Here is a 21383-nt window from a genome sequence, read left to right on the forward strand (position 1 = left end):
CTAGTGCTCTCGGGTAAAAAGTGTTCTTAAAGGCCTACTGAAATGAATTTTTTAAATTTAAACGGGGATATCAGATCCATTCTTTGTGTCATATTTGATCATTTCGCGATATTGCCATATTTTTGCTGAAAGGATTTAGTAGAGAACATCGACGATAAAGTTCGCAACTTTTGGTCGCTGATAAAAAAAAGCCTTGCCTGTACCGGAAGTAGCGTGACGTCACAGGTTGAAGGGCTCCTCACATTTCCCCATTGTTTACACCAGCAGCGAGAGCGATTCGGACAGAGAAAGCGACGATTACCCCATTAATTTGAGCGAGGATGAAAGATTCGTGGATGAGGAACGTGAGAGTGAAGGACTAGAGTGCAGTGCAGGACGTATCTTTTTTCGCTCTGACCGTAACTTAGGTACAAGCTGGCTCATTGGATTCCACACTCTCTCCTTTTTCTATTGTGGATCACGGATTTGTATTTTAAACCACCACGGATACTATATCCTCTTGAAAATGAGAGTCGAGAACGCGAAATGGACATTCACAGTGACTTTTATCTCCATGACAATACATCGGCGAAGCACTTTAGCTACGGAGCTAACGTGATAGCATCGTGCTTAAATGCAGATAGAAACAAAAGAAATAAGCCCCTGACTGGAAGGATAGACAGAAGATCAACAATACTACCAAACCATGGACCTGTAACCACACGGTTAATGCTGTCCAACCTGGCGAAGCCTAGCAATGCTGTTGCTAACGACGCCATTGAAGCTAACTTAGCTACTGGACCTCGACAGATCTATGCAAAAAACATGAGCTATCCACCTACGCCAGCCCTCATCTGCTCATCAACACCCGTGCTCACCTGCGTTCCAGCGATCGACGGCACGACGAAGGACTTCACCCGATCATCGATGCGGTCGGCGGCTAGCGTCGGATAGCGCGTCTGTTATCCAACTCAAAGTCCTCCTGGTTGTGTTACTGCAGCCGGCCGCTAATACACCGATCCCACCTACAGCTTTCTTCTTTGCAGTCTCCATTGTTCATTAAACAAATTGCAAAAGATTCACCAACACAGATGTCCAGAATACTGTGGAATTTTGCGATGAAAACAGAGCTGTTTGTATTGGGATACAATGTGTCCCAATACTTCCGCTTCAACCATTGACGTCACGCGCAAACGTCATCATACCTAGACTTTTTTTAACCGAAAGTTACCCGGGAAATTTAAAATTGCACTTTATAAGTTAACCCGGCCGTATTGGCATGTGTTGCAATGTTAAGATTTCATCATTGATATATAAACTATCAGACTGCGTGGTCGGTAGTAGTGGGTTTCAGTTGGCCTTTAAGGACCAGGTTGTTTTCCCTGCACCACCCAGTCAGCCGCTCCACTTCATTTCTGTAGGCAGACTCATCCCTCCCAGAAATGAGTCCCACTACTGTGGTGTCGTCTTCAAATGTAATAGTGGTGTTGCTGGCATGAGCAGGGGTGTAGTCATGAGTGTAGAGGGTGTAGAGTAGGGGGCTTAGCACGCAGCCCTGGGGGGAGCCGGTGCTGATGCTGATGGATGCTGAGAGGTGGGAGCCTACTCTCACCCTCTGAGAGCGATTTGTCAGGAAGTCCAGGATCCAGTGGCAGATGGAGGAAGACAGTCCCAGCCCCGTCGGTATGGGCACCAGTCTGTGGGGGAGGATGGCGTTGAACGCAGAGCTAAAATCAACAAAAAGTAGCCTTGCATGATCCCCTGCTGCTCTAGGTGGCTCAGAGCAGTGTGGAGGGCTGTTGCGATAACATCCTCTGTAGATCTTTTTGCCCTGTACGCAAACTGGCGAGAGTTCAATGCAGGTGGCAGATTTGAGGTGATGTGCCCCTGAACCAGAGTTTCAAAGCATTTCACAATGATTGGTGTAAGTGCCACTGGACGGTAGTCATTCAAGCTGTTTACTGCAGTTTTTTTTTGGCAGTGGGGCAATAACAGAGTTCTTTAGACAGGGTGGGACAATGTACTGGGACAAGGACTGGTTGAAAATCCTGGTGAAGACAACAGCCAGCTGGTCGGCACAGGTCTTTAGTACACGTCCAGGTACGCCATCCGGTCCAGCAGCTTTCCTTGGGTTCACCCGCCTTAGTGTGCGCTGCACCTCATGTTCCTCCAACATGAGGACATTGTCACGGGTTGAGGGTTGTGATGTGCATGTGGTTGCTCCACCTCGAAGCGAGGTGAAGAAGATGTTCAGTTCCTCCGCCAGCGAGGTTGTTGGATTTGTAGCCGGTGATGTGCTTCACCCCCTGCCCCACCTGCCTTGTGTTGTTGCTGCCGAGGTGTCCTTCTATTTTCTTCCGAAATGCTGTCTTGGCCTCGATGATGCCTCTCCTCAGGCTGGCTCTGGCAGCACTGTATTGTGCCCCATCACCACACCAGAAGGCCTTGTTCCTCTCCTTCAGCAGGGTCCTGACCAGGCCCGGCCCTAACCAATCTGGCGCCCTAGGCAAGATTTTAGGTGGCGCCCCCCCACATCGGCAGTGAAGTGTATATACTCACAAGAAACCGAATAGCTTTGTCTTTGACATTTTTTTTTTACTTAAAGAAAGCAAATTAACAATCAGAATAGTTAACAAGATTAAAAAAAATATGGATAAATAAATGAATACAAAAATTAAAAAATGAATATATGAAATACAATATTTTTTACATACATAAACAGAAAATAAAACATGTCAACAAGTTGCATAAAATAAATTAAAAATACAATATAAATAAGGCACTGCACAAAACAAGATATCAAACCAGTATGACTTTAACAACTATATTACAAAAAAAGGGGATCCTACAGAGTTCTCTATTTGTGCTTTTTAATATTGCATTAACTAGAATGACTTACAAATTACTGTACACCAGGGAGTACTGTAATCACCTAACGTTACATTGTTATTTTCCATAACAATTTAGCCCCCTCCACAATATTAACCCGACGTTAAAACAGAACTAGCTATTTATTGATTAGCAATTGCCGAATCATGTAACATTAGCTTAATGCTAAAAAGCCAGGTTACTATCACATTCTGTAACAGACAAATAATTTCATGTAGGCTAACGTTACCTACCTGCTACCTCTGTCTTTTTCTCGTTTCTCCTCTTCTTTTCTCTTTTTTCTTCCCTGGGCACCTGACAGTTTTGGCCGTTTTGACATCTTGTGTTGATTTTTTTATGTGGTGACGTCAAAAAAGAGTCATGATACGGGAAGGGAGGGGGCGCACCGTGCCGGGGGAGGGGCATCGTAATGTTGTAACAAATAATATTTCTATTAAAGGCCTACTGAAACCCACTACTACCGACCACGCAGTCTGATAGTTTATATATCAATGATGAAATCTTAACATTATAACACATGCCAATACGGCCGGGTTAACTTATAAAGTGACATTTTAAATTTGCCGCTAAACTTCCGGTTCGAAACGCCTCTGAGGATGACGTATGCGCGTGACGTAGCCCGACGAACACGGGTATGCCTTCCACATTGAAGCCAATATGAAAAAGCTCTGTTTTCATTTCATAATTCCACAGTATTCTGGACATCTGTGTTCGTGAATCTGTTTCAATCATGTTCATTGCATTATGGAGAAGGAAGCCAAGCAAGCAAAGAAGAAAGTTGTCGGTGCGAAATGGACGTATTTTTCGAACGTAGTCAGCCACAACAGTACACAGCCGGCGCTTCTTTGTTTACATTCCCGAAAGATGCAGTCAAGATGGAAGAACTCGGATAACAGAGACTCTAACCAGGAGGACTTTTGATTTGGATACACAGACGCCTGTAGAGAACTGGGACAACACAGACTCTTACCAGGATTACTTTGATTTGGATGACAAAGACGCAGACGTGCTACTGTGAGTATGCAGCTTTGGCTTTTTTTTGCGTATGTACGTAACTTTTTTAAAATATATAAGCTTTATGAACCTTGGGTTAGGTGAACGGTCTTTTGGGCTGAGTGATTGTGTGTGTTGATCATGTGTTTGAATTGTATTGGCGTGTTCTATGGAGCTAGGAGCTAGCAGAGGAGCTAGGAGCTAGCATAACACGTACCGTACCGTAAGTGCGCGTCACGTACGTAACTTTTTAAAAATATATAAGCTTTATGAACCTTGGGTTAGGTGAACGGTCTTTTGGGCTGAGTGATTGTGTGTGTTGATCGGGTGTTTGAATTGTATTGGCGTGTTCTATGGAGCTAGGAGCTAGCAGAGGAGCTAGGAGCTAGCATAACAAACACGCAGGTGTTATTATGCAGGATTAATTTGTGGCATATTAAATATAAGCCTGGTTGTGTTGTGGCTAATAGAGTATATATATGTCTTGTGTTTATTTACTGTTGTAGTCATTCCCAGCTGAATATCAGGTACCGTGAGTATGCAGCCTTGGCTGCTAAACATTCGATAACTTGACCGTATGTGCGCGTCACGTACGTAACTTTTTAAAAATATATAAGCTTTATGAACCTTGGGTTAGGTAAACGGTCTTTTGGGCTGAGTGATTGTGTGTGTTGATCAGGTGTTTGAATTGTATTGGCGTGTTCTATGGAGCTAGGAGCTAGCAGAGGAGCTAGGAGCTAGCATAACAAACACGCAGGTGTTTTTATGCAGGATTAATTTGTGGCATATTAAATATAAGCCTGGTTGTGTTGTGGCTAATAGAGTATATATATGTCTTGTGTTTATTTACTGTTGTAGTCATTCCCAGCTGAATATCAGGTCACCCCCGGCTCTCACAGCATCTTCCCTATCTGAATAGCTTCAACTCCCCACTAGTCCTTCACTTGCACTTTACTCATCCACAAATCTTTCATCCTCGCTCAAATTAATGGGGAAATTGTCGCTTTCTCGGTCCGAATCTCTCTCACTTCATGCGGCCATCATTGTAAACAATAGGGAACTTTGCGTATATGTTCAACTGACTACGTCACGCTACTTCCGGTAGGTGCAAGCCTTTTTTTTATCAGATACCAAAAGTTGCAATCTTTATCGTCGTTGTTCTATACTAAATCCTTTCAGCAAAAATATGGCAATATCGCGAAATGATCAAGTATGACACATAGAATAGATCTGCTATCCCCGTTTAAATAAAAAAAATTCATTTCAGTAGGCCTTTAAATAGGCTTTATTTTGCATTTTAATTAACGTGTGATTATTTTATGTATTTAGAAATAGTACCAACTTTTTTTTTTTTTTTTTTTTCCTCCAACATTTGTGGCACTGGCGTGGCGCCCCCTGATGGACGGCGCCCTTAGCATTTGCCTATACGGCCTATGCCACGGGCCGGCCCTGGTCCTGACCTCACCAGTCATCCAGGGCTTTTGGTTTGGATAGACCCGGATGCGATATCCGTGCAGAACTTGATATAGCTCAGCACAGATAAAGCGTAGTCCTTCCAGGTCCTGCTGTTCAAAGATGCCCCAGTTTGTTCTTTCAAAGCAATCCTGGAGCTGCTGAGAGGCGCTCCAGGCCAGATTTGAACAGTTTTAGTTGTCGGGGGAGCACTTTTCCTGAGGGTGCTGGGATTAACAACACTGACAGGTGGTCAGACTGGCCCAAGTGTGGTAGTGGCTTAGCCCTGTAGCTACTCTTGATATTAGAGTATGCCTTAAATTTACACAAGCGAGTAATAATATGTTAATAATCATAATAAAGCCACTTTTAAAATTGAGATTAATCTGATTTTTTTTCCCGGATGTATCATTTGACAGCACTGCTTTTTTAAATTGTTTTTTTTTACCCCAAATACCCATTCTAACACACCCAGACCCTCTCTAAAAATATCCTTACCTAGAAAGAAGCAGACAGACTCGGAGAGACTGCACAGGAGCATGCTGGGAGCCACGTTCCCAAGCACACGGCCAATCTGCTGCTCTCTTTTCTCTTCGGGCCGCCGGACATCTCTCTGGCAGAAGTAAAAAAACAAAACAACACAATTGCTACACTGCAAAAAGTCAGTGTTCAAAAACAAAAAAAACCAACTAAAATTAGGGGTATTTTATTTGAACTAAGCACAATTATCTGCCAATAGAACAAGAAAATTCGTCTTGTCAAGAATTTCCAAAACAAGTAAAATTAGCTAACCTCAATGAACCCAAAAATACCTTAAAATAAATATATTCTCACTAATAACAAGTGCACTTTTCTTGGTAGAAAAAAAAAAGAGAACTTTTTGCTCAATATGTTGAAAAATATTCTTAAATTAAGTAAATGCTAGTGCCATTATCTTGACATAATGATATGCGCTCGGCATCATTTTTTTTTTTTTCATGCTTGAAGTAAGAAATTATTACTTTAAAAAAGTAGTTTTATACTTGTGAGTGTTGATGACACAGCTTTGCAACAGTTGATATTCTAGTTTCAAGCATGTTTTACTCAATATAGGTCATAAAATCTCAGCAACAAGCTGTAATATCTTACTGAGATCATTTAGGACCAAAACCCTTAAAACAAGTAAAACAGTAACAATAAATCTGCTTAGTGAGAAGAATTACCTTATCAGACAGAAAATAAGCAAATATCACCCTTATTTGACATATTTAATCTGACTTAGATTCCAGTTTTTGCAGTGTATTGCAGACTTTGTAGAAAAACAATAAAAACACATCAGATGGCAGATCCACCACTTAGAAAAAGATAAACACCTGGTATTCCAGGACAAAGATGAAGATGTTGTCGGCTCCGACAGCGAGCACCAGGAAAGGCACGACCTGCAGGATGACCAGCGAGGAAGGAATACCGATCCAGGAGTAGAAGCCCATGGAAGCCAACACCGAGCATGCGACCACTAAGATCCCACCCAGACCTACGAGGAACTTTGAGTCCACCTATGGGAGACAAAAAACTTTGTGAATTTTTTTTACTGGATCACATGGTCTGTATTGCAACTTGACACGTGGTGTAACGAGAAACTGGAAACTGTATGCGTGTTTGAAATAAACTTACACCATAAACCATAATGTCCAGCATGCAGAGTTAAGCACGATATGGCAGTGGTTCTCAAACGTTTTTTTCCAGAAAACACTTGGCTCTCCAAGTACCACCATAATGACCAATATTACAATACAGTAGTGTAGTAGGCCTAAGTATTAATTAAATGAATAGGCAGAGGGTTTATTTAACAAGTATATTTAACAAATATATAACAAGCTCCAGGCACCTCTTCTTTGAACTGTTTTACGACCTTTTCTTTAAACTGTTTTGTAACAAAGGCTATGGCTGTTTACGACCCCCCTCCCTTAGAAACAGCTGTTACCATGTAATCAGGGAATGTCCAAATAAAAGAGGAGGCGTACAATCTTTCGTCAGAGCGTGGTGACACTGTTCAACGGTACAGGTGTACGCGTTTCTCCTCATTGAGCCAAATGTAATTCTGTCTCTGTTTGATTCTTTGCTTCTTGTTTTGTTTAATAGATGTCATCAGTGTTTGAACCTGACAATATACATCTGCGGTCCCCTCCAATGAGGTTTCTCATTGTGCCCATTGGGTTGAGTTTTTTCCCTGCCCTGATGTGGGATCTGAGCCGAGGATGCCGTTGTGGCTTGTGCAGCCCTTTGAGACATTTGTGATTAAGGCCTAAGTAAACTTTGATATATATATATATATATATATATATATATATATATATATATATATATATATATATATATATATATATATATATATATATATATATATATATATATATATATATATATATATATATATATATATACATGTGTATATATATATATATATATATATATATATATACATGTATATATATATATATATATATATATATATATATATATATATATATATATATATATATATACATATATATACATATATACATAAATATATATATATATATATATATATATATATATATATATATATATATATATATATATATATATATATATATATATATATATATATATATATATATGTATATATATATATACGTTAGGTCAGGAAAAAACACAGAGGCTATTTCATCCCTACAAGACTGTTTTGCAGGTTTTCCTGCTCTTCAGGGGATTCTTCTGGGATTCTTCAGGGAAATCCCCTGAAGAGCAAGGAAACCTGCGAAACAGGCTTGTAGGGATGACATAGCCTCCATGTTTTTTCCTGACCTAACGTATATTCCGCTCTACCCCGGTATTGAGCATTGTGAGATTATCCTCTGCATCTGACCCATCACCCTCACCCCCTGGGAGGTGAGGGGAGCAGTGAGCAGCAGCGGTAGCCGCGCCCGGGAATCATTTTGGTGAATCAACCCCCAATTCAAACCCTTGATGCTGAGTGCCAAGCAGGGAGACAATGGGTCCCATTTTTATAGTCTTTGGTATGACTTGGCCAGGGTTTGAACTCATGACCTACTGATCTCAGGGCGGACACTCTAACCACAAGGCCACTGAGCAGGTTATATAACGGATAAACCACAGAAACCTCGACCATATATATATATATATATATATATATATATATATATATATATATATATATATATATATATATATATATATATATATATATATATATATATATATATATATATATATATATATATATATATATATATATATATATATATATATATATATATATGTATATATATATATATATATATATATATATATATGTGTGTGTATAATTCGGTAGACAAGGCTATATATAAGACTCTTTATCCCCTCAACTCCCCCCAAAATGTATTAACTCGCTGGAATAAAAAAGACAATATAACATACATCCATAAACGTGGATGCATATGAAAAAGTGCAATATATTTATCTGTACAGTAACCTATTTATTTATTTATATATGCACCTTATTGCTTTTTTATCCTGCACTACCATGAGCTAATGTAACGGAATTTCGTTCTTATCTGTACTGTAAAGTTCAAATTTGAATGACAATAAAAAGGAAGTCTAAGTCTAAGTCTAAGTCTAAGTTTAATATTCATGTCTTACCAGTATGCGCCTCCATGATGAGTACTCCCCCAATGCAACAGCGATGTAAACAAAGATTACAGCATAGCTGATCATGAAGATGGGAATGTCCTCTGCTGTTGTGCGATTAATCTCGTCCTCCAGAGACCTCTGTGGGTTTTAGCACAAGTCATATAGTCTCGAAAAATAACAGTCTCTTTGATTTCCTACTTCAACATTAGCACTAGTGACTATTTGTTCAATTTTCTCACTGTGAGAATCCCCGATTTTCCATACCTCTGCCATGTATGCAAATGTGAAGTTGGCCGTTGGGTCTCTTTGGTAGGCTTGGACAATTTTCAGATACTCTTTCTCCCACTGCAAGGCCACGTTAAACTTGACGTTAGTCCGCGGATAGTTGTTGAGGGAGAAGGTCAAGATGAAGGCCTCTGCATTAGTGTAGTCATCACCTGGGAGGAACAATTTTACAACATGGCTGGATGAGGTGCATTGTTGGTGTATCATAAGAGTATTTTTAAAAAAAAAATATGTATGAATACTGGGGATGTCTTCATCCACATTTTTGGCCTTAGAGCCGATCCGATTTGAGTCCCAATTGGATACTTCAACGATAGATAATAGAACTAAAAATGTTTTTGTAGCGAGTAACTACAGCAAACCCGATAACACATTTTTATAAAGCTTATCTCATAAATTTAGAAGTTGTTAGTATTTTTGTAAACCAGATGATGCATTGAATTTGTGGTATTGAACGCTACACTACAAAAAGTCAGTGTTCATAAACAAGAAAAAATAAAAATAAATTAAGGGTATTTTACTTGAACTAAGCAAAATAATCTGCCAATAGAACAAGAAAATTTGGCTTGTCAAGACTTTCCAAAACAGGTCAAATTAGCTAACTTCAATGAACCCAAAAATACCTTAAAATAAGTCTATTCTCACTAATAACAAGTGCACTTTTCTTGATAGAAAAAAAAAGAGACATTTTTGCTCAATATGTTGAAAAATATTCTTAAATTAAGGAAATGCTAGTGCCATTATCTTGACATAATGATATGCGCTCGGCATTACATTTCTTGAAACCAGCAAACTTATACTAAAAACTAGTTTATTTTTCTTAATGGAAAGGCAACAGCTTGTTACTCTCGGGGTCTCCTAGCCGCTCAGGCAAATCATATGGTCTAAAAATGCATTTTTCCATCGATAACATGACATCATCGCGGCAAATTTGTGCTCTATCAGTCAATTAGTGCACATATATACAGCCCGGCCCCTGGCCAAAAATGTTTTAATTGTAATTTTGAAGAATTCATCTGAATGTGCATGAACTATTTCTGTTCAAAATTGTTAGAAATGTCACATGTTAAATGTTTCAATATTAACTGTCAGTTTACTGTACTGTGCCAACTGTACTACTATATGAGTATGTATTTTCTATTGTTTCATTGAAAATAAAACAGAAAAGTCAATCCGTTTTAATTATGAGACACAATTGTGTCAAAATCATGATTTTTTTTCATGCTTGAAATAAGAAATTATGACTTTAAAAAAGTAGTTTTATACTTGTGAGTGTTGATGACACAGCTTTACAACAGTTGATATTCTAGTTTCAAGCATGTTTTACTTAATATAGGTCATTATATCTCAGCAACAAGCTGTAATATCTTACTGAGATCATTTAGGACCAAAACCCTTAAGACAAGTAAAACACTCTAACATAAAATCTGATTAGTGAGAAGAATTATCTTATCAGACAGAAAATAAGCAAATATCACCCTTATTTGAGATATTTAATCTTACTTAGATTTCAGTTTTTGCAGTGTACAGTACATACTATGACTCCCATTTAAATAATTTGGGTTTTGTCCAAAAGAAAAACACTTGAGCACAGTTAAAGTTCGATATCGTTGTTGGGGTCCATAAAAATACCGATCGCGTTACTCCCAAGATGGCTTTATATAAAAGTCCTTATTTTTTACTGTTTTCTTTTCGAAAACGTTATGCGCTGTTCCGCCGTAGCTCGGCTGCCTGAACCTGCTTGGTTGATAGTGCCCTACGTGACGTCAAAGAACGGTGACTTGTGCTCTATCCACCAGTAGGTTTGGACATCACTGGGTCGATATTTTGTTATTTTTATTCAGTCATTTTTTTTTAGTTCCTTCTTTTTGGAGACTGAGAGAAAGATATACTGTGTAAGTGTTACTATCTGGTCACATGTCTGTGAAGGTTGTGTCTCCCAGGATGCAAAGGACAGCAGGAAGCAGCTTGTGGGTAAGAATGCTTCCAGTTCGAGGCACACAAACATACAGGGCATTAGCCTAGTGCAGTGGTTCTTAACCTGGGTTCGATCAAACCCTAGGGGTTCGGTGAGTCTGCCTCAGGGATTCGGCGGAGGTCAAAACACACCCGACTCATCGTGTAAATAAAAACTTCTCCCTATCGGCGTATTACAGATATGGCAACAGCAGAAGTCACACTGATTTGCAGATGTATAATTTGTTGTGAGTTTATGCACAGTGTTGGTTTTGTTGTTTGAACAAGGTGATGTTCATGCACGGTTCATTTTGTGCATCAGTAAAAAAAACATGGTAACACTTTAGTATGGGGAACATATTCACCATTAATTAGTTGCTTATTAACATGCAAGTTAGTAACATATTAGCTCTTAACTAGTCATTATTAAGTACTTATTAATGCCTTATTCGGCATGGCATTATTATAACCCTAACCCTCTAACCCTGGCCCTAACCCTCTAACCCTAACCAAATAACTCTAAATTAAGTCTTTGTTACTTGGAATATGTTCCTCTAGTGTCCAAAAAACTCTAAGTTAAGTCTTTGTTACTGAGAATATGTTCCCCATACTAAAGTGTTACCAAAAACATACAACTTTGTCTTGAATTTGAAAAAAAAACATCTTATTTTTCACTAAAGAAGGGTTCGGTGAATGGGCATATGAAACTGGTGGGGTTCGGTACCTCCAACAAGGTTAAGAACCACTGGCCTAGTGCAATGCTTCTCAATTATTCTTTGACATGTCCTCCCATTGGGGGCATAATCCTCCCTAAATTTAAATATGATTGAGAACCTGATATTTATTTACTTTAGAAGCGGTCGTTGCAGCTTGCGCTCAAATTAGCAGACAATCGGCAATTAGTTAAAAAAGCTAACATCAAAATATCGCAAAATTGGCACATCAGATCAGAACTCTAAAGGCAAATCCACTAAACACAGACCACAAAAAACTGCAACATTACTGTGACTGTGTGTGTGTTGGCACTTTGCACGACAATACGGAATTACGCTGATATGGACACTGGATTGACCCTAATATTGGGGAACTGTACCAAAAAAAATGAATGGATGGGCTTGTGGTCAACTCAGCAGGCTGCGGAAAGTAACCAGATGTTGGTTCACCGAACATTATTAATATACACAGGCAACAGAACAGGTGGCTAACAAAGTTGACTATCAATGTAACTTGTGGAAGACTAAGACTATCTATGTACTGTACACAATAAGTCTTGACCATGTTTTTCAAAGTATATATTTGGTTTCGAAAGGTGCACCTTTACCCTGCAGTTTGTTGTTTTTACAGTATGTATCAACTACAAGACTTACCGTTCATACCGTCAGATAATAAGATGAATGTAGAATATACCAAATTTTAGACAAACGCTTTCCCTGATCTAACTTGTCTCTCACCCTTGTAGCCTCCTACGGCCAGAAAGGGAAAGACTGGAGCTCCGTAGTCGGCCATGCAGCTCATTCCTAAATCGGTGATGTCTTTGAAAGACAGAGGTGAGCTTGGGAGGACATACAAAAGTCTGTAAGCAAATGATTTCGCAGGTTGAGTCTTGCTCGATGATCAAGAGTGCTTACTTGAGGCAGTAAATAAGGTGGTCCCTCCAGTCCACCTCTTTGGTCACCCCCAGCTCAGTCATGTTCACCTTGGCGTTGATGTTATCAAGGCTGTTCTGGAAGTATTGTGGCAGGCTGTTGACTGCACAGTCAAACTGGGCCGGGTTGTTAGGGTTGAGCGGTGCGAAGCACACATCCTTCAGACTTGCTGTGCGGTTCAGATCCTCTGACCAAAACTTAATGTTCTAGAAAAATGTAATTCAGGATTTAATTGTGTGGAGAAGTTTGGAAATGCTAAAAAGATGTAGAAACTAATTTGTAGAGCTTACTTGTATTCTTTTTTGGAGCTGCAGCAGTTCAATGACGAGCTCTTTAGATACAAGGCCGCTAAAGTTTTGCGACCCAAAGAGCAAAGAGTCATAAATGTGCCCTTTTCTGCCCGGTGCTGTCAAGATCAGCTGGTTGGTCCTGAAGAATGGACCGAAGTGTTTATCATGGAAATCCTTCTCCTGGCGGGCTCGGCTGTTGGACGCCGACCACAGCTCCACCGGGTCAGTGGTGAGTTTAAGGGACATGAGGCCGGCGGAGAACGCGGCGACAATGATGGCCGACACCAGGAGAACCTTAGAAGAGGACGACACATAAATAAGACTAATCAAACACTAATCTATGTGAGACAAAACATTAAGATGCAAATTAAACATTTCAGTCAAGAAGACGTCTTAACTTTTGGGAACCTTTCAAAATGTCATCATCAAGCTATCAGCAATATCCTATTTCATTACCTACGTCCAACTTGAAAGTGCAAAAGTGAGAGCTAGATAATTTACTTTCTAAATTCACATGAGGCCCTGATAGAAGAGTTCAGTCCACCACAGAATCAAAATGGTACGCTACAATCTGTCCATTCTTAATGGGGGCGGCATGGCGTAGTGGGTAGAGCAACCGGCCCAGAAACCTGAGGGTTGCAGTTTCGCTCCCCGCCTCTTATTATCAAAAAATCGCTGCCGTTGTGTCCTTGGGCGGGACACTTCACCCTTTGCCACCGGTGCCACTCACACCGGTTAATTGAATGATGAATGATAGGTGGTGGTTGGAGGGGCCGTTGGCCACGCTTCCGTCAGTCTACCCCAGGGCAGCTGTGGCTATGAAAGTAGCTTACCACCACCAGGTGTGAATAAATGATGGGTTCTACATGTAAAGCGACTTTGGGTACTTAGAAAAGCACTATATAAATCCCAGGTATTATTGTTATTAATTATTATAACATCCCTTTCCACAAACCAGAAAGTGGCCTGCTAACGTATGGACTAATAAATTAACATAAATATGTATACTCAATTATCTTTTACCTTTGTTAAAAGTTCGTCCTTGGCGACAGTCTTTACTCTACTATCCGGACCATTATCAAGTCAAATGGGGAGAAATTAACTATAAATGATTAATCCATCCATGATGTTCTATATGAGCTGAAGTCTAACAAACTTCATGGCAAAAGACAAAAACATAAGGTACATAATAAACACCAATAATTCCACTGCACTTTTCTCATTTACATGGACTCTTAAACAAAAAACATAGTAATATACTTGGGTAAAAAAAAAAATCATATTTCAAACTTTCCTTGGAAAAGTACCTCTTACCAACTTGGGTCTTTTCTGAAGCCAAGGCACTTAAAAATGGGCGTGATTTGAATACAATGCAAACCACACAGATTACCTATACTTTTTAGTTTCTTCTCGTCAGACAATCTTTTAGGTAGATTAGATGGAAACGTTTACCTACTACTTATTTAATTATTCCATCTGTTATACCTGGACAGAGAGGGATGGAGAGAGCTGGTTAACAGATCGTCTGTGGTGCCCCAACGACCCTCCGGGGGTCCAGGTACGGGTACCCAAAAGCTTGTCTGACTTGAAGAAACTGAAGTATATTTAACAAGAAGACATAATGAACCTTTTTGGGCACACATATTACCAAGAATAATTTTACTCGGGTAATAGAAACATTCCTGGAAATGTTAGATAAAGGGATTAAGTTCCTGGAAATGCTGGATAAACGGGGTTAAATTTCTGGAAATGTTTTATAAAGGGGGTTAAGTTCTTCGAAATGTTGGATGAAGGGGTTAAGTTCATGGAAATGTTGGATAAAGGGGTTAAGCTCCTGGAAATGTTGGATCAAGGGATTAAGTTCCTGGAAATGTGGTTGAAAGGGGGGTTACATTTTTGCAAATGTTGTTGAAAAGGGGGTTTAGTTTTTGTAATGTTAAAAAAAGGGGGTTTAGTTCTTGGAAATGTTAGATAAAGGGAGGTAAGGTCCTATAAATGTCGGATAAATAAATAAAGTTTCTGGAAATGTGGTTGTAAAAGGAAAAGTTACTGGAAAGGGGGTTAGTTCCTGGAAATGTTTCATAAAGTGGGTAAAGTTCTCGGAGAAGTTAGATAAAGGGGGTCAAGTTCCTGGATATGTGGGATAAAGGTTTGAAGTTCCTGGAAATTTTTGGAAAATGCAGTAAAGCTCCTGGAAATGTTGGAAAAGGGGCTAAAGACAAACAATATACTCGTTCTCACACTTACACAGTAACTGAATGGATCTTGGCTGCACAGTGAACAGCTATTTTATTAGTGTCCCATAGTGTAACAACTAGCCTCTTTTGTAAACACACCATAAAGCACCAAATATGGTTCCTTGGCCAATAAAAGGTTAACGTAATACAGAAAATAATTCAGTATTTGTGGTTGTAATATTAATAGTAAAAACTTACCGTGAGTGGATAAGTGGCCATGAATGTTCCCCATGACTGAAACACTGAGCTCAGGAAGGCTTGAGCAGCCATACTGTTCCTGTCGACGCAAGTCACCTCTGAAGGACAAATGAGCCGCTGAGGCACATCGTTACTCTTCTGGTCTCGGTTCTTCTTCTTTCTCTTTCCACTCTGTTCAACCTGCTTATTCTGTGACTTCACAAAACAGGAGACGAACAGGAAAAAGAGGAAGGCGAATATCAGGAGGCAGAACGAGATGATAGAAATGACCAGGAAGCCGTCCGTGCCCAAAAGTCTGAAGGGTCCCGCCAGGAGTGGGGGCGGTGGAACGTTTGGGCACGACTCTTTGCAGTCCTGACAGGAGCAGACCTGACCTCCAGAGGGCGTGAGCTGGTTACAACTCAAGGCTCTTCCGCTGTAAGGAACCACACCCTCAGGTACTCCCTCTGTTTCACCCGGCTTAATGAGTTGGAAGTCGATATCCAGCGGAGCCAGGCCATTGCTCGTATCTCCCTGAAAGTCGTACCAGCGCTGGGGGGTGCACAACTTGGCGCCGTAACGGCCACACATGGTGCCGATGGCGAAGCCTCCTGTGGCGGGTATTCTGACATTTTGACATGACTGAAATGCGGCATCTGCGAAGCTGGTAGAGAGGTACGCCTGGTAGGCCACCACGGCCTCTCTGGTCCTATTCAGGGCCGTGACGTTCATGACCTTTGTGACTTTGACCGACTGACTCTGGTTTGGACTGCAGGTGTTGATGCAGTGCAGGTGGGCAAAGTTGTCAGCGCAAGAAGGGCAGCGCACCAGCAGAGACTTGGACAGAGTCAAACTCCTTTCAAGGGATGACAGTTGCTTGATGGAGCAACAGGCAAATGTGTTGCCCTCTCCGTTGTCCAACATTGGACACACCTGAAGATTAAGAGATGTATGAATTCATGCATACAATGCACCTCTGTATTACCCCCATGGGAGTCAACATCGACTGACCCAGTTTCATGTTTCCCTACAGACCTCTTTGAGTTTCTTGTAATGCTCTCCTGTTAGCTCACGGGCTGGACTGTAATTAAAACAGGGGACGATAGGGGTGATGAGGGCGCCCACCAGTGTAGGGTTCTTGCCACACTCCTCATAGAAAACACAGGACCCAGGTTCATGCTGGGCCTCTGACAGCACCTGGAAAGGCAGAAACACAATAAGAACACTAACAACTGCTCAAGGAAGTCATAGCTCTGCATTTTCAGCAAACATTTTCTGTGCTTGAGATCCAAACTTGGACCATAAATGGGTCTCACATGTGATTCTCAAACTTTTTTCCACCAAGCACCACCTCAGAAAACACTTGGTTCCCCAAGTACCACAATAATTACCAACATTAAAATGCTACAGTGTAGGCCTAAGTATTCATTAAAAACAAGGTAGAGGTTTGATTTAACAAGTCCATCCATCCATCCATCCATCTTCTTCCGCTTATCCGAGGTCGGGTCACGGGGGCAGCAGCCTAAGCAGGGAAGCCCAGACTTTCCTCTCCCCAGCCACTTCGTCCAGCTCCTCCCGGGGGATCCAGAGGCGTTCCCAGGCCAGCCGGGAGACATAGTCTTCCCAACGTGTCCTGGGTCTTCCCCGTGGCCTCCTACCGGTTGGACGTGCCCTAAACACCTCCCTAGGGAGGCGTTCGGGTGGCATCCTGACCAGATGCCCGAACCACCTCATCTGGCTCCTCTCGATGTGGAGGAGCAGCGGCTTTACTTTGAGCTCCCCCCGGATGGCAGAGCTTCTCACCCTATCTCTAAGGGAGAGCCCCGCCACCCGGCGGAGGAAACTCATTTCGGCCGCCTGTACCCGTGATCTTGTCCTTTCGGTCATAACCCAAAGCTCATGACCATAGGTGAGGATGGGAACGTAGATCGACCGGTAAATTGAGAGCTTTGCCTTCAGGCTCAGCTCCTTCTTCACCACAACGGATCGATACAGCGTCCGCATTACTGAAGACGCCGCACCGATCCGCCTGTCGATCTCACGATCCACTCTTCCCCCACTCGTGAACAAGACTCCTAGGTACTTGAACTCATCCACTTGGGGCAGAGTCTCCTCCCCAACCCGGAGACGGCACTCCACCCTTTTCCGGGCGAGAACCATGGACTCGGACTTGGAGGTGCTGATTCTCATCCCAGTCGCTTCACACTCGGCTGCGAACCGATCCAGCGAGAGCTGAAGATCCTGGCCGGATGAAGCCATCAGGACCACATCATCCGCAAAAAGCAGAGACCTAATCCTGCAACCACCAAACCGGATCCCCTCAACGCCTTGACTGCGCCTAGAAATTCTGTCCATAAAAGTTATGAACAGAATCGGTGACAAAGGGCAGCCTTGGCGGAGTCCAACCCTCACTGGAAACGTGTCCAACTTACTGCCGGCAATGCGGACCAAGCTCTGACACTGGTCATACAGGGAGCGGACCGCCACAATCAGACAGTCTGAAACCCCATACTCTCTGAGCACTCCCCACAGGACCTCCCGAAGGACACGGTCGAATGCCTTCTCCAAGTCCACAAAGCACATGTAGACTGGTTGGGCAAACTCCCATGCACCCTCAAGGATCCTGCCGAGAGTATAGAGCTGGTCCACAGTTCCACGACCAGGACGAAAACCACACTGTTCCTCCTGAATCCGAGGTTCGACTATCCGGCGTAGCCTCCTCTCCAGTACACCCGAATAAACCTTACCGGGAAGGCTGAGGAGTGTGATCCCACGATAGTTGGAACACACCCTCCGGTTCCCCTTCTTAAAGAGAGGAACCACCACCCCGGTCTGCCAATCCAGAGGTACCACCCCCGATGTCCACGCGATGCTGCAGAGTCTTGTCAACCAAGACAGCACCACAGCATCCAGAGCCTTAAGGAACTCCGGGCGGATCTCATCCACCCCCGGGGCCTTGCCACCGAGGAGCTTTTAAACTACCTCAGCAACCTCAGCCCCAGAAATAGGAGAGCCCACCACAGATTCCCCAGGAACTGCTTCCTCATAGGAAGACGTGTTGGTGGGATTGAGGAGGTCTTCGAAGTATTCCCTCCACCGATCCACAACATCCACAGTCGAGGTCAGCAGAACACCATCCGCACCATACACGGTGTTGACAGTGCACTGCTTCACCCTCCTGAGGCGGCGGATGTTGGTCAAGAATCGCTTCGAAGCCGTCCGGAAGTCGTTTTCCATGGCTTCTCCAAACTCCTCCCATGTCCGAGTTTTTGCCTCCGCGACCGCCGAAGCCGCACACCGCTTGGCCTGTCGGTACCTGTCCGCTGCCTCCGGAGTCCCATGAGCCAAAAGAACCCGATAGGACTCCTTCTTCAGCTTGACGGCATCCCTCACCGCTGGTGTCCACCAACGGGTTCTAGGATTACCGCCACGACAGGCACCAACTACCTTGCGGCCACAGCTCCAATCAGCCGCCTCGACAATAGAGGCGCGGAACATGGTCCACTCGGACTCAATGTCCAGCACCTCCCTCGTGACATGTTCAAAGTTCTTCCGGAGGTGGGAATTGAAACTCTTTCTGACAGGAGACTCTGCCAGACGTTCCCAGCAGACCCTCACAATGCGTTTGGGCCTGCCAGGTCTGTCCGGCATCCTCCCCCACCATCGCAGCCAACTCACCACCAGGTGGTGATCGGTAGAAAGCTCCGCCCCTCTCTTCACCCGAGTGTCCAAAACATGAGGCCGCAAATCCGATGACACAACTACAAAGTCGATCATGGAACTGCGGCCTAGGGTGTCCTGGTGCCAAGTGCACATATGGACACCCTTATGTTTGAACATGGTGTTCGTTATGGACAATCTGTGACGAGCACAAAAGTCCAATAACAAAACACCACTCGGGATCAGATCCGGGCGGCCATTCTTCCCAATCACGCCTCTCCAGGTTTCACTGTCGTTGCCAACATGAGCGTTGAAGTCACCCAGTAGGACAAGGGAATCACCCGGGGGAGCACTTTCCAGTACTCCCTCGAGCGCATCCAAAAAGGGTGGGTACTCTGAACTGCTGTTTGGTGCGTAAGCACAAACAACAGTCAGGACCCGTCCCCCCACCCGAAGGCGGAGGGAGGCTACCCTCTCGTCCACCGGGTTGAACTCCAACGTGCAGGCTTTGAGCCGGGGGGAAACAAGAATTTCCACCCCAGCTCGTCGCCTCTCACTGCGTGCAACGCCAGTGTAGAAGAGAGTCCAGCCCCTCTCGAGAGAACTGGTTCCAGAGCCCTTGCTGTGCGTCGAGGTGAGTCCGACTATATCTAGCCGAAACTTCTCTACCTCGCGCACTAGCTCAGGCTCCTTCCCCCCCAGTGAGGTAACGTTCCACGTCCCAAGAGCTAGCTTCTGTAGCCGAGGATCGGACCGCCAAGTGCCCTGCCTTCGGCTGCCGCCCAGCTCACAATGCACCCGACCTCTACGGCCCCTCCCATGAGTGGTGAACCCATTGGAGGGGTGACCCACGTTGCCTCTTCGGGCCGTGCCCGGCCGGGCCCCATAGGGACAGGCCCGGCCACCAGGCGCTCGCCATCGTGCCCCAACTCCGGGCCTGGCTCCAGAGGGGGGCCCCGGTGACCCGCGTCCGGGCGAGGGAAATCTGAGTCTTTGTTGTTTCATTCCCATAGAAGTCTTCGAGCTGCTCTTTGTCTGATCCCTCACCTAGGACCTGTTTGTCTTGGGAGACCCTACCAGGGGGCATGAAAGCCCCCGGACAACATAGCTCCTAGGATCATTGGGACACGCAAACTCCTCTACCACGGTAAGGTGGCAGCTCAGAGAGGATTTAACAAGTATATTTTAATATTTTTAAGTCACTGTAACATTACACACAGTTTGAACAGTAACACTGTGTTTGAATAATAGGAAAACAAAACACTACTTAAATGAAGTGATTATTTGGCCACAGTTTGAGAATCACTGTCATACATAGTTTTATATGAGCTAACATTGGAAATGTTGTTGAACAAATCATAACATAAACATATACAGTGCCCAATGGGATACATCGAAACTGTTACACCCATGCCTTTTTCTACAGCATTTTTAAATAATACTTAACTCCAATTTTCTTATACCAAAAATGGAAAATGATGTATATTTGCAGTTAGAAGCAAGATTTACTAAAGCTATAATGTTATTTCCCCTAAAGCACAGGCGTTAAACTGAAGGCCTGTGGGCCACATTATTTTGTGTGGTCTATAAATGCCTGAAAACAATGTGTGTCAATAAAGCATTTAATCTTTTTTGATAAATGTATTTCACTTTTAACAGAAGAAAACATAAGGGTTTGGAATTGGGGGTTAAATCACCAAATGATTCCCAAGCGCGATGCATGCTGCTGCTAACTGCTCCCCTCACCTCCCAGGGGCAGAACATGGGGATGGGTCAAATGCAGAGGACAAATTTCACCACACCGAATGTGTGTGACCATCGTTGGGACTTTAACTTTACCTCTGTTAATGCATACAAATACAGTTCTTATCTCAATATCATTTGATACAACACATTATCACAAGCTTTTTTTTGTCATTGAAACCCTTTTCAAGTTCAATTCTACACCAGACCAACTAAAACATCTGCCTGGGATTTTTTTGCGATTGTGATTGGCCTAAAAGTTGCGGCTGGTAATGGTCAGACAGTTGTGATGCGTTTGTGTGCTGCTGGGAACAAATTTGATTGAGGAAAATGTACTGGGAAATTGCGGTATTGGGCAAAATTGGAGAGACCGTAGAATAGTTCAAGGGGATTGGTTGAATTTGTATGAATTGGTGCGA

The 21383-nt window shown here is 42.9% G+C and overlaps 1 protein-coding gene across 3 annotated transcripts in view; it reads right to left on the reverse strand.

The window, feature by feature from the left end:
• Positions 1 to 21383, reverse strand: part of npc1l1 (NPC1-like 1) — a 48433-nt gene that overhangs the window by 25682 nt on the left and 1368 nt on the right. For all 3 annotated transcript variants that reach the window (XM_062049601.1, XM_062049602.1, XM_062049600.1), the window contains exons 2-10: positions 16597 to 16758; positions 15583 to 16494; positions 13148 to 13441; positions 12840 to 13063; positions 12663 to 12763; positions 9235 to 9407; positions 8980 to 9108; positions 6666 to 6848; positions 5812 to 5926 (exon numbers count right to left, since the gene is read on the reverse strand). In XM_062049601.1, coding sequence (XP_061905585.1) covers positions 5812 to 5926; positions 6666 to 6848; positions 8980 to 9108; positions 9235 to 9407; positions 12663 to 12763; positions 12840 to 13063; positions 13148 to 13441; positions 15583 to 16494; positions 16597 to 16758 — 2293 coding nt within the window. The remainder of the gene's footprint in view (positions 1 to 5811; positions 5927 to 6665; positions 6849 to 8979; positions 9109 to 9234; positions 9408 to 12662; positions 12764 to 12839; positions 13064 to 13147; positions 13442 to 15582; positions 16495 to 16596; positions 16759 to 21383) is intronic.

The sequence above is a fragment of the Entelurus aequoreus genome, linkage group LG06, assembly GCF_033978785.1.
Source record: "Entelurus aequoreus isolate RoL-2023_Sb linkage group LG06, RoL_Eaeq_v1.1, whole genome shotgun sequence".
Taxonomy (NCBI): Eukaryota; Metazoa; Chordata; class Actinopteri; order Syngnathiformes; family Syngnathidae; genus Entelurus; species Entelurus aequoreus.